Source organism: Mauremys mutica, chromosome 9 (genome assembly GCF_020497125.1).
Source record: "Mauremys mutica isolate MM-2020 ecotype Southern chromosome 9, ASM2049712v1, whole genome shotgun sequence".
NCBI classification, from domain to species: domain Eukaryota; kingdom Metazoa; phylum Chordata; order Testudines; family Geoemydidae; genus Mauremys; species Mauremys mutica.
In genome coordinates this window covers 647,382-663,332 of record NC_059080.1, presented here as the reverse complement: position 1 = coordinate 663,332, position 15,951 = coordinate 647,382, and the positions used below count along the sequence as shown (strand labels likewise).

General features: G+C 57.5%; 1 protein-coding gene across 12 annotated transcripts in view; it reads left to right on the top strand.

Annotated features, from left to right (window-relative positions):
* Positions 1 to 15,951, top strand: part of NLGN3 (neuroligin 3) — a 93,470-nt gene that overhangs the window by 67,104 nt on the left and 10,415 nt on the right. For 11 of the 12 annotated variants that reach the window (XM_045029564.1, XM_045029562.1, XM_045029563.1 and 8 more), the window contains 2 exons: positions 3,161 to 3,310; positions 6,401 to 6,586. In XM_045029564.1, the coding sequence (XP_044885499.1) occupies positions 3,161 to 3,310; positions 6,401 to 6,586 (336 nt within the window). Of the gene's footprint in view, positions 1 to 486; positions 1,847 to 3,160; positions 3,311 to 6,400; positions 6,587 to 15,951 lie in introns of those variants that run through there. The other variant, XM_045029572.1, reaches the window with a different exon arrangement.

Sequence of the window (15,951 nt, the reverse complement as noted above, 5' to 3'; positions counted from 1 at the left end):
TAGAGGTATATAAAATCATGAGTGATGTCGAGAAAGTGGATAAGGAAAAGTTATTTACTTATTCCCATAATACAAGAACTAGGGGTCACCAAATGAAATTAATAGGCAGCAGGTTTAAAACAAATAAAAGGAAGTTCTTCTTCACGCAGCGCACAGTCAACTTGTGGAACTCCTTGCCTGAGGAGGTTGTGAAGGCTAGGACTATAACAATGTTTAAAAGGGGACTGGATAAATTCATGGTGGCTAAGTCCATAAATGGCTGTTAGCCAGGATGGGTAAGGAATGGTGTCCCTAGCCTCTGTTTGTCAGAGGATGGAGATGGATGGCAGGAGAGAGAGCACTTGATCATTGCCTGTTAGGTTCACTCCCTCTAGGGCACCTGGCATTGGCCACTGTCAGTAGACAGATACTGGGCTAGATGGACCTTTGGTCTGACCTGGTACGGCCTCTCTTATGTTCTTATGTTCACCCTCTCGTGCACCCCAATCCTCTGCCCCAGCTCCCTCCCACACCAAACTCCCTCCCAGGAAAAAGACTTGTACGTAGGGGCCCCACAAAATCACATAGCCCCAGGTCCACAGGAGAGTTAATCCAGCCCGGAGATTTGTAACAGCGAGAGTGATTAACCACTGAAACAAACTCCCAGGGGGAATGGGGATTCTCCATCTCTTGATCTCTTCAGATCCAGACAGGGTGCTGTTCTGGAAGTCCTGCTTGTCATGCTGTCTGGAGTGGCTCATGGCCACAAGTGCCTACCTCAGGGCAGACTGTCAGAAACAGGGCAGGCAGCCCAAACTGGCGGTATGTTCTGGAATTAGATTTCACCAAGCCAGTACCAAATGTGAACCCCTGGATCATTAGAACAGTCTGACTATGAAGTCACAGACAGTCCCCTTAGGCTACGTCTGTACTGTGGATCTTACAGCTGCACTGCTGTAAGGTCTCCAGTGTAGCCACTGTATGCCAGCGGGAGAGCGTCTCCCCTCGACTTAATTCAACCACCCCCAATGAACTGACAGGCTGGGGACACGCTGCTTTGGTGGTAGTTCTGGGCTTTCACCCTCAGCGTTCTGACTCCAGCTGCAGCCACCAAAAGGCCATTCCAACAACTGGAGCTTGGGCTGGGAGCCTCTGAGGCCATTTCCTGTATGCTGCTGTCTTCCTAGCCTTTGGTCAGGGCTTGAGAGGTTTGTGTGCTTTGAGTGGCTGACAAAAGCAAATCACAGCATCAGAGTAGGGCTGCTTTGTCTAGTGGTTAAGGAGCCACCTTGGGACTCCGGAGTCCCTGGCACTGGAGAGAGGGGACACTTATGGCCACGTGTAGAGGGCTAATAGGTGGGCTCAGCTTGTAGCCTCGGGAAATGCTCTGCTCACAGGCACACTGACCTGTAGGCCCCTTCTAGGGAAAAGAGTCACCCAGGTTCCCCCGGGAAGATGGGGGTGGGGGTGGACCAGATGAGGGAGGTTGGTTAGCCTCTGAGTGCGCTGGCTGCGCCTGCACAGTGCCAGGTGCCCCTGCGTCTGTCAGGAGTGCTGGGAAGGACTCGCTTGTTGGTGCCTGGGGCAGCAGCCAGCTTGGTTCCACAGAGAACCCAGAGCCAGAGGCTTAATGAGCCGAGGTTAGCAGACCCATCTGAGCTCCATCAGCCCTCTGGCCTGGGGTGATGCTGCCCTGTCTGTGTGCTGCCAGCTGCTGCCAGCCTGGGGTATGAAACGTCATCTCTTTCACCAGGGCAGCCATCCAGAGGAGAAACCAAGGCCCCAGGCCCAATGCATGGATGATAGCCCAGTGGGGTCCATGTCTCACTGACCCTGTGGGCCCCTGTCCTGCTGAAGGCACTGGAAGGTTTGTCTTGCTCAGAATTGAGCCTGCCTGGCCTGGGATCACTGTGCGTCTGCAGGGGCTCTCAGCTGCTGGCACTCAGGAGGGAGAGTGAGAGGAGCTAGTCGCCTAGAGAAGCAGGTCCCAGCCTCAGGGGATACTGTGGTCTGCGGCAGAGGCATGCCTGTAACACTGGCTGTGTGCCCTCTGCTCAGCCAGTGCAAAAGCATTGCCAATGGCTGGCACTGGCCCCTTCAGGCACTGCCTCGGGAGTCAGAAAACAGGACAGGAGTCAGCAAAGGGCTGACTACCTGTGCCAGACCCCCAGCGCCCGCTGAGGGGAGCGAGAGAGATGCTGAGGCCAAGTATAAGAGTGTGGGGTCTGCAGCCAGAGGTGGAGGGGCTCCAGTGCCTGCTTCTTTGGCAGAACGCCAGAGGCAGGGCCGGGGGGTGCAGCAGGACCTTCTGTTGAGATGTTCACACAAGAGAGGGCACCCGATGCCTCCCCTCCCCCATAGGCCCTCAGCATCTAGCGCCCCCCCATGACCCCTCACTGTCCAGCACCCCCTCCACTGACACTCCATTTCTCAGGACCTAGTCCAGTCCCCACTCCCCTGTATTCCCCTCATTCCCAGCTCCTCCATCTCCCCCGTTCCCTGTGCCCATCTGGTCAGTCTGTCTGCCCCTCATTGCCATGGTCTGTCTGGGCACGGGGGGTAGAGCTAGGGGGATGTGGCAAGAGACAGAGGTAAGAAATGCGAGCAGTGATCTCCCTCCACCTGCCCCAGGTCCTGCACATCTCTCCCCTTCCCAAAGCAATGCCAGCTTCCAGGACTCAGCTAGCCACCAGCCTGCTGCAGCTGGGCTGTTCGCAGGCTCCCGCAGCCCCTGTGCATGCAGGACGCTCCCTGTCAGGCTGCTGGGGAAGGAGCCCCAGGATGAGCCCAGTGCTGAGTGACGTACAGCAAGATCCCTCTCCAGGGAAATGCACCACCTGGGCTGGTAGCCCAGGAATCCCTTTCAGTGCCTACTCGTGGCCTCTGGCCTGCAGAGCCCTGACCCACCTGGGGCAGCTGGCCTGGTGGGAGAAGCAGTGCTGGGCTCTGGCACCGCTGGGGTTGGACCCACAAGGTCTATGGGAATCCTGGGGGACAGGTGATGGCCTGGCCTGTGGCAGGCTGGGCTTCATTTGTCCTGGGTGAGATGCCCAGGCCCTAGCTGGCCTGGGCATGGCTGCAGCGCTACCCCTCTGCAGGTCCTGGCAGCTGGTGTTGTTCCTCTCCCCTACAGTCCCACCCCTCCTGGCAGGGTCCTGTGTTTAACCTCCTCTTCTTTCAGACATTCGTGACAGTGGGGCCAAGCCCGTGATGGTTTATATCCATGGTGGCTCCTACATGGAGGGCACAGGGAACATGATTGATGGCAGCATCCTGGCCAGCTACGGCAACGTCATCGTCATCACCCTCAACTACCGTGTGGGCGTGCTAGGTATGGGCGCAGCAGGGCCCAACTCCTGGGGGTGGGGGGAAAGGGGGGGTCCTGAGGGCCTCAGCTGTTGTTGGGTGGGGGGCAAGGATATGTGGGGCAGAGCCCTGAGGGACTCACCTCTTGTTAGGTGGGGGGAGTAGGGGTATGTGGGACAGAGCCCCAAGGCCAGGGTAGAAGGGCTGTGGGGGGGCAGAGCCCCGAGGACAGGGATGTGGGGGGGCAGAGCCCCAAGGACCGGGGAGAAGGGGTGTGGGGGGCAGAGCCCCGAGGACCGGGGAGAAGGGGTGGGGGGGGCAGAGCCCCGAGGGCAGGGGAGAAGGGGTGTGGGGGGCAGAGCCCCGAGGGCAGGGGAGAAGGGATGTGGGGGGGCAGAGCCCCGAGGCCGGGGGAGAAGGGATGTGGGGGGGCAGAGCCCCGAGGCCGGGGGAGAAGGGGCGTGGGGGGGGGGCAGAGCCCCGAGGGCGGGGGCGGGAGGGGTTGGGGAGGCAGACCTCCAAGAGTGGGGGCAGAGCCCCGAGGGCGGGGGAGAAGGGGAGTGGGGGGCAGAGCCCCGAGGGCGGGGGGGCAGGGGCGGGGGAGGCAGACCTCCAAGAGTGGGGGCAGAGCCCCAAGGGCGGGGGGGCAGGGGTGGGGGGGCAGAGCCCCGAGGACAGGGGTGTGGGGGGCAGAGCCCCGAGGGCGGGGGGGCAGGGGTGTGGGGGGCAGAGCCCCGAGGCCAGGGGCGTGGGGGGCAGAGCCCCGAGGGCGGGGGAGAAGGGGAGTGGGGGGCAGAGCCCCGAGGGCGGGGGGGCAGCGCTCCAGGGGGACTCTGCTCAAGCTGGCCTAGGACAGGAAGTGGCCTGCTCCACGAGGAGCTGAGGGGCTGGAAGGAGGGTCCTGCTGTGCCCTGGGGGGTCAGGAGCTCCCTGAGGAGGCCAGTTTGGTAGCCCTGCTGAAGGCTGTGCTCTGCCCTTCCCCTGCAGATCCTGTTCTGCTCACAGGGGTGAGGGAGAACCTCAGCCCAGGCCCCTGTAGCTCTGCCCTCATGTCTCCCCGTGGCTCAGGGAAGAGGCCCGGGGGGGGGGGGTGTCAAGTTATGGCCAGAAGGGTTGGGGCAGGGGGATGAGTGTCATCGAGATTGTTCAGTCCTGCCAGCGTCACCTGAGAAAGGTGGGAGTGGGTGTGGGGCCTCCAGCTGGCCCTTGGTGCTTCCTGCTGCCCGTCCCCAACCTCTCTGCCAGCTCTACGGGCCTGTGGCTGGGCGCTCGGGCAGCGCTGAGGCTCCCTGGGCTGGGGAGTTTAGTTTCATTTACACAGCCTGGCTCAGCTGAAAGCAAATATTGATCCACAGTTAAATAATTAATATGTGTGTTTATCCAGCTCCTCCTCCCTGGAGGCTGGGAGCAGCAGCTGCCTGGCCAGCGCTAATGAGCTGCCCCTTGGGACACGGCCCATCCATTCTGCCTCTGGAAACAGATCACTGGGAGCTCTCTCGAAGGGCAGGTGGCTTACCCTGCTGGAGCAGCACAGCACATTCCCGAGCCAGGCTGCGTCAGCACTTGCAGGGTACAGCTCTGCTCCTGGCAATGGCCAGTAGGCCTGCCGGCGCTGAAGCCATGCAGAGCGGAGCCGCTCCCGCTGGACAAGGCCGTGTCTAGCCCCTCTCCCCCAGGGTGGCCTGTGGGCTTGGTCCCTTCCACCTTTCCCTCGGGAGATTGTCCTGTGGAGGGATGATGGGCTCAGGCAGATGTTGGACCAAATCACTTAGGCCAAGTGTGCTGACCTGAGATTCCTGGGGCGTGATTCCCAGAGCTCTCACTGACATCCGCTGGGCTAGGGACACACGGGCTTCAGGCATCAGGCACCTCTTCCCAGCCTGCAGCAGCTTCTCCCCTGGCCTGCCCCGCCCCAGCTCCCAGAGCCTGGGCTGGAGCATTCCTGAGGTGGGCAGAGGAGCTGCCTTGTTGGAGATCCTCTCCTGTGGCCAGGTTCACCCAGAGCCCCTGTGTTTATGCCTGGCGCCCCAAACCCTCCCTCTGCCCCAGCCCAACTTGCCTGTGAACAGAGGCCTTCCACTCCCCTCCCCCAGCTGCGCCCCAAGCAGTGCTGGCCGAGCGCCCTGGGCAGCGTGAGAAGGCTGGTGGCAGGATGCTTGGCCTGGGTGCTCTGCAGAATGGAAGAACGTTGGTTGTGCCAGCTGCCGCAGGCCTGGCGAGCCCTGGGCTGGCGAGCCCTGCCATGAGCAGCAGACATACTGCGCTGTGCTTGGAGCACTTGAGCAAAGGTGCCTCTCTGGGCTGGTGCTGGAGTCAGGAACTGTGGGGGGCCTGGTCATTTCTTTAGCCAATACCTCAAGCCAATGGTTTGGCCTGAAGAAATTGCTGAGGGCAGAAGCTGACAGCTCCCCAGGGCTGTAGGGAGCCTGTGGATGGCTGAGCCCCGCCCCCAAACCCCTGCGGGAGCAGTGAGAGCCACAGGGACCCTGGCTTGTGTATTGGAGGGCGTCTGCAGGCAGAGAGAGGTGTTGCCCTGCCGAGCAATGGGGAGGTGGCTGGGGGACTCCTGGGTTCGTCAGCCCAGCAGGATGGCTCCTTGCAGCCTGTGCTGGAACAGGGCTCAGGGCCTGAGTCACTCTATTGATAGTGCCCAAGGCTCTCAGAAAGCAGCTGGCTCAGCCGAGTGCCCCTGTAGGCCCATTCCTCTGCTCTGAGCCCTGCTGGCCACCCAAGGGGTGTGGGCTGGGCTGCTACACTGTGCCCAGGAGAGGAGTGGGAGAGTCCAGCTGCAAAAGGCAGGCTCCTTGTCCCCATTTCACAGCCGGATGGAGGCCCCAAGAGATTCAGAGCTGGTTCCTGGGGGCTCTCAGTGGGGAGGTGCCAGGGGCTGGCAGTGGGATGGGGGCCCCAGGGGCTCACACTGGGGGTCCCTGGCCTCAGCTCTGAGGCTCACAGTCAAAGAAGATCCCCAAGGCTTGCTGCATGGCCTTGGCCACAGGTGCTCTCAGCAGGAGGCTTGAGAGGGGCTCCCACGCTGGCTGGGGCTGGAGGGGATTGTGGAAGGTCAGGAGACTGGCTTCTTGCTGTGTCCTAAGTGGATTCCGTTTGGCTACAGGATTCCTGAGCACCGGGGACCAGGCAGCCAAGGGGAATTATGGGCTCCTGGATCAGATCCAGGCTCTGCGCTGGATCAGTGAGAATATTGCCTTCTTCGGGGGGGACCCCCTGCGAATCACTGTCTTTGGCTCCGGCATCGGCGCCTCCTGTGTCAGTCTGCTCACTCTCTCCCACCACTCAGAAGGTAAGTGCGGACACTCCCAGCCTGACTGTGAGCCAGCCCCCAGCCAGTGCTGCTGCCGAGCACTCCTTGGCAAAGGGAATGAGAGTCTAGTGGTTAGAGTAACAGATGCAGGCAAGGCACTTGGGTTCTGTTCCTGGCGCTCTCCCTCTTCTCCAGGCCTGCATTTCCCCATTGTAAATGAAGAGTGTAACCCTGGCCCCCCTCCTGGGGGAAGGGGAAAGCGGCTAACGCTTGCACTGCCTGGGTGGCTGTGCTAGATGGGCCAAGCGTGGGCTGTCCCCAGGAGAACAAAGGTAGGGGAATGTCAGAGCACGTGTGGGGTTGGCCTGGGGCTGTAGGTTTGTAGCTGTTTGGGGGGTGGGATCAGGAACAGAGATGCCAGTCCAGACTAGTAGGATGTGGACAGACACTTCTGGGACCTCTAGAAGAGGCTCCATCCTGGCCCCCTGATGCAAGGCCATGGAAATATAACTGGAAACAGAATTATAAAATATCACTACAGCTCCCTGGACCCCTGATAACATGCCAGGGCTGAAGGGCACTTTCAGCGGATCAGCCCTAGGAATCCCTGGCCCAGGCAGTGTTAAATGACACTGAACATGACCCGCCAATCCAGCCCCTCTCTGCGATGGGCTCTGGTGACTAGTTACCCTACAGTTCCAAAGCAGAAATGAGTCAGAACTGGCTGTGGGAGCAGCAGCTGCAGATTGTTCTGTCACTTCCTCCCATTCCCCAGACAGAAGCTGTGGTAAATGGGTTACCCCTGAGAGGACGCATCAGCCCCTGAGGGTCAAATACATTGTCGAGATGTCATTATCCCCAAGCCCTGCAGCATGAGCCCAGGAAATTCACAGGTCAGGGGAAGTTTAACAGCACTCCAGACATGGTAAGGGCTTGAAATGCAGACCTAGGGCCCCCAAGTCACCTTAACTCTGCCCTGTCACAGACTCTCAACTTCCTGTGTAATTGAAGTCTCCAGAATCTTGTGCCCAGCTTCCCAGCCCCACCCTGCAAACACGCCAGATGGGTCCACACAGCATCTGGGAGAGCCTCCCAGGCCAGGTCCACAGACTTGTGCCAATGGGGCTCACAAGAGGGCTCTACGGAGATCTGTGTAGATGATGCTTTGGTGTTCCAGCTTGGGCTGGAGCCGAAGGAGAGTGAGGGAGCTTGAGAGCTCCAGCCCAAGGCGCTAGCATGAGCCCTGCTACCACGAGTCTATGGAGCCAGGATGGGAAGCTCACTCCCAGTTGGAGGGCTGACACACCCTCGTTAACAAACTGACAGACAACAAATGGCAGGCAATTTGCCTGCTTCATAGATCACAGAACCACCTTAGACTGAGCCGGCACCTAGAACAGAACCTTAAACTTGCTGCAAAAATGGAACAGTTAGGAAAACGTGAACTCATTAAATCTGCATACCCATCCATTAGGTGCAAATAAAAACTAACATGCAAATGCAGGATGGCCTCCAAGCCAGAATGGGGGGGTAAAGCCTCAGCTCAAACCTTTGCAACATCGATATCAGTGACCTACCCCAACCTGGTGGGACTCTTTTTGGGGGTACCCGAGCTGTCTGGGGTGAATTACTTCCACCTGCCTACTCACTGGCCACCAGCTGCTGCCAACACAGGCGTGCTCCAGCTCCGTAGCCTCTGCCGGCTAGCAGTTTACACACCCCACTTTGTGACACTCGAATGCCCCGTCCCTTATCTTCTGAACACCCACAATGCATGCTGATCTGCTGCTTCAGTGGAGAAAGTGCAGCCCTGTTCACTGGTTTCACCTCAGTTCCAGTGTCTCCTCAGCCCAAGGCACTTGGACAGGTTCATAGTCAAACCAAACTGAAGTTTATTGGACAGAGCTTGAGATAAAGATTCAAGTAAAAGAATGTGGAACCATAAGGTTATAGTTTGGATTGCATTTTGTGTTTTTCTCCTGAGCCCGTACTTAGTAATAAGCGCCTTTCCTGCCTAAGAAGAGATTTCTCACCCACTGATTAGTTCTTGCAGCGTTTCTCCAGCTCAGAGAACCCACTGGCAGAGTCACTCCTTTGTAATGGTGCACAATTTGGGACATTTCTTCTCCTCTCAGACAGTCTCTAGCTACTCTTCCTTATCCCAGGGAGAATCATTTGTCTTTGTAAGTCTGCAACCTGCATCCAGTCTAGCCAGTAAATGCAGGCTCTCTCCACAGAGGCTGAGTGGGTCAGCTCTCCTCCTCCCCCTCCTCAGGTGAGAGCTTTCACTCCCAGCACCCTGGGAACACAATCTCCTACACACTGCACAGTGCTGAAATTGTTCCTGTACAAACACCTTGCAATAACCAGGCCGATCAGTGAGTTCTTAGCTTTGGGCGGAGAGCACACAGCCCTCTCGGAGAGCTATTCTGAAGTTGGTCAAATACAGGGATGTGATCTGCCTGCCTGGGCGTGGCTGGCTGTATTACACCAGGGACTCCCACTAATCAGCTGCCTGCTGATGATTTGGTCATACTGTCACCCACACGAGGGTGTCTACAAGGGCCATATACTGCCTAGAAAGCCCCTGCAGCACACAGGCTCTGCAGGGCCCCTGGAAACAACAGAAATCAGGTGATTTTCAGAAGAGCCCCAAACAGTCACATTCCATTACAGAAACATGGACATTGAATACAGCCTAAATCACACTGGCCCAGGGAGACGTTACAAGGAACAGCTCTAGGGGAGTGTGCATATGCTGAGGAACATAACCTGTGAGGCATGGGGCGCTATGCAGGTACCTGGGGTGTGGGGCATAGGGTGTGTGTATATAGCGGGGGCAGGCAGGAGAGACATAGGAGTGTGTGCATGTACCTGAGAAATGGTGGGTGGGGGAGTGCTGAGGCATAGAGGGTGCAGGTACCTGGGGAAGGTTAGAGGTATATATGGGGATGTGCAATATCTGAGTGTGAGGATGGGTGTGTGGGGGTACCAGTGTTTGAGAATGTATATGCAGGAGTGGGATATAGGAGTGCCTGTAGGTATCTGTGAAGGGGCAGGCATATGGTGGGGGAGGGGTACAAGATGCGTGGGGGGTATCTGTGCACTGGGATATAGTGGAAGTGGGCTATGGGGGTGCATGCAAGTATCTGTGTGGGAGCTGGGGTGTGGTACAGGGGTACATGCAGGTATTGTGTGGAGCAGGGACATGTCCGAGGGGGGCTACAGGGGTGTGTGTGGGTATCTGTATGGGGACAGGGATGTGGGGGTGGAGTACAGGGATACATGGGGTATCTGTGTGGTGTTGGAGTACAGGGGTGCCTGCAGGTATCCATGTGGGGCAGGGACATGTTGGAGTGGGGTACAGGGGTGTGTGCAGGAATCCATGTGAGGGTGGGGATGTGGGGCATAGGAGTGAGGGCAGGTATCTGGGTGGGGTACAGGGGTGAGTGTGGGGGCAGGGATATGGTGGGGAGGGGTACGGGGTGTGTGCGGGTATCTGAGTGAGGGGGTGGGGTACAGGGGTGAGTGCAGGGGCAGGGATATGGTGGGGAGGGGTACAGGGTGTGTGCGGGTATCTGGGTGGGGGTGGGGTACAGGGGTGAGTACGGGGGCAGGGATATGGTGGGGAGGGGTACAGGGTGTGTGCGGGTATCTGAGTGAGGGGGTGGGGTACAGGGGTGAGTGCGGGGGCAGGGATATGGTGGGGAGGGGTATGTGCGGGGGCAGGGATATGGTGGGGAGGGGTACAGGGTGTGTGCGGGTATCTGAGTGAGGGGGTGGGGTACAGGGGTGAGTGCGGGGGCAGGGATATGGTGGGATCAGGTATCCGGGATGGGGTGGGGTGGCTATCTGGGTGGGGGCAGGGACATGTTGGAGTGGGGTACAGGACTGTGTGTGGGCGTGTGCCAGTGGCTCTCTGGGGTGCATCGCTGGGGGGTCTCTCCAGAGGGACTACAGCCCCGCTTGTGAGGGTCTGTGTTCTGATGGGTGATGTAGAAGAGTGGACTCACCCCTGCGGCGCCTCCTGCTGGTGACTCCTGGGAATTAGCTTGTTCCAGCTCTGGAGCGCCCTCTGCAGGCCAGTGATCCACCTGTCCTCTGGCCCCCCGTGTCCCTCCCTGGACCCGGTGCCTTTTTACCTGGGATGCTGCTCCCTAGCAGAAATCCCCTCAGTCTTAGGGTCTCCCCTCCCCAAGGGACCCCCCCCCACATCACCTCAGTATCAGGCTACTGCTAGTCATTGTCTAGCCCCACACCCTGGGGCAGACTGCAGTTATCAGCCTACTTACCACTGGCAAGGAGGGTTTGGACCTGCTGCCTTGGCCTACCCCTGGGCTGCCTCTGCAACCCCCAGTACCTGTTAGCCCAATGCTAGGCCGCAGCCTGGGGTTTTCCAGGCTAGAGCTCCTCAGCCCTGCTTCACTCAGGTACCGTGTGTCTAGTTCTCTGCAGTCAGACCCTTCTCCCTTTTCAAACAGAGAGACTATGTGGGCTTCTGGCTCACAGCTTTTATAGGGCCAGCTGAGTCTGTTTGGGGCGTGGCCCCAACTGCAGCCACTTCCCTCAATCAGCCCAGCCTAAAAGCTGCTTTCTCCAGCCACCGTTTGAGACTTATGCTATGGGCTGTCATGTCTGGGAAGTGCTCCTCTTTGGGATGGGCCTTGGTTTCCACTGAGGTGTGTGCACTGTGCCTCTCGCTGTACAGCTGAGCACTGCCTCCTGGTGTGTGTCCCTAGGGCTGGATCTGGCTTTCTCCAGTTCTTTCCTTGTGCAGCTGTCCTCAAGAACGGGCTCTAACTGGGCGCACACCTCTGGAAAGGCGATGGCAGGCAGCAGCCTGGCTCTGCTCAGCCCTGCTCCACGAGGCTGCAGATGGACATTATGTCTTATGGCACCTGAAGCAGTTACTAGCCAAAAGCCTTGTCTGCACAAGGCCAGATGGTGGGGTTAGTGCCTTCGCCCAGGCACTGGGACTCCTAGCATGGGCAAGGCAGCTGCAGTGTCCCTGTGTGTGAGCTGGTTGGGGAAAACCCTAGGCTCTCCCTGCAGGAGCTACCACATGGACAAGCTACTTCTTCCTCCTCTGGATGCCGGCAGGGTGTGTTTGAGTGGGGGTGGGGTTTGCATCCTGGCTGTACGCAGGCAGCAGGCCTGTTCATGTGTATTCCCAGAAGTGTGTGCATGTACGTAACACTCTCTGCATGTGTGCAACATCTGTGGAGGTGCAGGTTTGTGGAGAGCAGGGGTTCTCAACCAGGGGTACATGTACCCCCGGGGGTACACAGAGCTCTGCCAGGGGTGCATCAGCTCATCTAGATATTTGCCTATTTGTACAACAGGCGACATAAAAAGCAGTAGCGAAGTCAGTACAAACTAAAATTTCATACAGACAATGACTTGTTTGTACTGCTCTATATACTGTACACTGAAAAATAAGTAAGATTTATATTCCAACTGATGAATTTTATAATTATATGGTAAAAATGAGAAATTCAGCAATTTTCCAGTAATACGGTGCTGTGACACCATTGTATTCTTAGGTCTGATTTTGTAAGCAGGTAGTTTGTAAGTGAGGTGAAACTTGGGGTACGCAAGACAGATCTGACTCCTGAAAGGGGCACAGAAGTCTGGGAAGGTTGAGAGCCACTGGTGTAGAGAATGGGTGTGTTGTGTGCCTCCCTGCAGGAGTCTGTGTGCATGTAGTCGGGTGTCAGTGTCTAGATATTGGTGAAAATCTGCCTGTAGGAGCAGGTGTGTGTTCCTAGTGCATGTACACACACCTATAGGAGCAGGTGTGTGTAATGTGTGTGCAGGATATGGATTTCTCTGGAGCTGGTGAATGCCAGTGGGAGGGGGAATGGTTTTCTCTGCACCTCAAGAGGGTGAGGAGCCTGTGTGCGTGAGTGTGCACGTGCATGTGTGCGCGCACACACTCAGCAGCGTGCAGGCTGGCTCTCTCCGTTGCAGGAATGCTGCAGAGGCAGGCTGGTGTTGGGTTGTGACAGGCGGGGGTCGCACTCTTTGCAGAGATCATTTCTGGCTGGGCAGACCCACCGCTGCAGAGCCTCAGGTTTTTTTCCTAGCCAAACAGTTACACCTGCTTGGGATGCTGATTCTCTGCTCGTCTGCCCAGATGGTGCCCAGCCAGCTCCTGCCCATTCATTCCCCTGGGCGTCTCAGAGCCTGCACATGCCCAGTGTGCCCGCACCGGCCGCAGCGCTGGGGGAGGGGAGTTGTTTACCTGGAGAAAGATGGCAGGGGGCTGCCTCGTTCATGGGCCCTGGACTGCAGGCGCCAGCTCTCTGCCTCGGACATGGCGTTCTGCCCTGCCACACGGCAATCCAGCGGAGCAGTGGGTCGGGGGCCCCAGGAGGGATGGAAACCGCAGCAGCGGCTGGGGTTACTGGAGGTCGTTTGCTTTGCTTGGTATTCAGACTAAAAGCCCAGCGTGGAAGAGGGGAGAGAGCCCCCAAGGGGGAAGCGACTGCCTGAGAGGCCGCAGAGCAGGGCCCCGCTCATAGCCCGGCCTTTCCTCTCCCCCTGCAGCAGCCCCCTCTGCCCCAGGAATCCTGGGCTTGGAGCAGGCAGCCCTGGGCTCTGAGGGGACAGTCTGCACCGGAGTAAAAGACAGGCGGCTTGGCCTGGCTCCTGGGGCTAAACATTGCAGTGTAGGTGATTGGGCTCGGGCTGGAGCCTGGGCTCTGGACCCTCCCCCTCATGGTCATGGGGTCAGGCTATCACCCACACAGGAGGGGAGCCAAGGCCTCTGTTGTCTTAGCTATGGCAACTGCTGTGGGGCCGGGGTATGTGGGTGCAGTGCCCAGTACCGTGTAAGAGGTGCCCCGAGGGACCGTGCTGGCCCTGGAGTACTGGTGCGCCTGCTGCCATTATTCTTGGTATTTATGATCAGGACCCCCTTGGGCTGGGCACTGCACTAATTCTAGGGCAAGATATGACAGGAGGGTGGGGGGAGAGGAGGGGCCACATGGGGATGGGCTTCAGAGCTGCAAAGATCAGGTGGTTGTAGGCTTCCTAGGTTTTACTTTAATAAGATAAGTGATCAAGAGCTGTTAATGAATCACTAATTAGTGCCTCCTCTCCCAGCATTGTGAAAGGCAGAGGCAGAGGGAGATGCGCTGTACCAGGCTGCCCTGGGGAAAGCACCCCCCAATGTAAGACATTGAAATCAAAGTGGATTCCTTGCCAGGAAACAAACCACCAGCACTGTCTTTACCCAACAGACACTCATTAACAAGCAGGAGGGTAATTGCTGCTGCATAGATTTTAAAACCGCTCCCAACCCCATCTGGCAGCCAGAACCTTAAAGCTGCCGCAAACAAGAGTGGCTGAGAAAATAGACAGCGGCTATCCCAGGCAGCCATGCACACAGAGGAGTAAAACACCCTGTCCTCTGCACTGTACACATCAGTCAGGGACCTGAGAGCCCCCCTGGAATGACCCCCCAGCTCTAAGATAAAGAGCCTGCAGTCTGCTGAGGTGCTGATGCCATTACCCACATGAGGGTTACACCTCCTGGAAACTCCCTGTGACACATGGGCTCAGCACGGCCCCTGGACACAACAGCCTGAGAGTTCAGAACTAGGGTCTGCCTATACTACAGGAGCACAACCACAGTACTGCAAGTGTGCCACTGTAGCGCTGAAGTGTAGATGCTTCCTACAGCGCCGGGGGGCGGGGAGTCTGTCAGTCTAGGTAACCCACCTCCAAGTGATGGAAAAACCCTTCTGTCAACCTAGCCGCGTCTCCACAGGGGGGCTAGGTCACCCTAACCACGGCGCTCAGTGGGACAGTTTCAAAGCTCTGAGCAGCAGAGCTAGGCTGTATCGTTTTCAATAGTGTTTAAAGTGCAGCAGCTCGCCAGGGCCCGGCCAATGCACAAGATGGATGGGCTAGCGGGCACTGCCCACACGCTGCTGGGATGGTTTCATTTTGTCTTCAACAATGTAAATTCTCCTCTCCTACTGCTCCCTGGGCTCCACCCCCTCTCCAGCCTCAGCCTCTGATGCCCTCCTGCCAAGGAAAAGCACAGTTACTGCTGAGATATAGTGACAGTGACTGTCCGCACGTCTCAAGAAACCCCAACCCCCTTGTTCTTACCAAGGCAGTAATTGAAGGTATCCTAAGTCAGACATCCCTGGCCCTCCAAATACAATCCCCTGGGGGCCTCAAGCTGGCTTTACAAGGGGAAGCTCTGTGGACCTCTGAGCTATAAAGAAACCATGAGTTTGAGCCAGCCCTCCAGAGAAGTACGGCTGAAAACATTCAACAGCACAAGCCCACCGCTTCAGCTTTATGGGAGTGAACAGCCAGTACCACTGACTGGCACAGTCCCCTGGCAACCCACGAACCAACCTCCTGTGTGCCTAGGGGCTCCAGCACTGACAGCCACTGAGCACCGGGGTGGTTCCCCTGCCCATTGATGTACAGAAAACAGGATTCAACTTCTGATGCCAATTCATCTGAAGCAGTAAACAGTCCCTGCCCTGCAAAGCACTAGAGGGTCAGAAGCTCAACCAAATCAATCCTAGTGCCCACATGTGCCATTGCTCCCCAAATGCCAGTATGTGTGTTTGTTGTGCAAAGCTAATCCCAGCAGTGATGGTTCCGGCCCCCCTGCCCACTCTGCGGGTGGACCCTGAAAGCCAGCTGCTCACTTTCCCTGGTTCTTGTGCACTAGCCAGATGGCACGGTGTGCCCCTGCAGATGCCATGAGTGGGGAAAGCCCAACCCTATTCCACTGGGATGTGGTTAAGAGTCCTGGAAAACAGTCCCTTGCTCTGAGGCTTTGGACACCCTTGTCTCCATTTATTCAGACTTTTCTTTCTGTAGTTTAAAATACCCAAAATAATTCCAACAAAACCTATTCCTGTTTGCCACCGGGAAGCTCCTGCCATCGGCAGTGTCTGCTGAGCTGGGCACTAGCCCAGCATGCCGTGCTGAGTGAGTTCTCACTGCCCAGGCTCTTGGGACCTGTTGAGATCTGCTCCCATAGTGTAAATTGCTGTGCCAAAATGCTGCGTGTGCTTGTGAGCCTTGGGGAGGATGGCAAAATCCCCTGGGCTGCGCACTGTCTGAGTTCCCATTCAGCTAACGGTAAGCCACAGCGATTGTGGTTCATTAATGTGGCTGAGGGTGGGGAGGGGCTTGGTGCGTAGCGGAGGGGAGCCATCTCTGGTCTCAGAGCCACCTCTGTTCGCCCAAGGGACATTTAGGTTATTTTTCTTGTAAATTTGGTCTCTTCAGGGAGGGACCGCAGCTCAAGTGTGACTGCAGCCTGGGCAGCGCGCTAACAGGGCTAAACAGAGCAGCGACGGCGCAGGTGCTAGAGAGCCTGGGATTGCGTCTTCACTGTGATTGTTACCTCTGCTGCAATGGCAGTT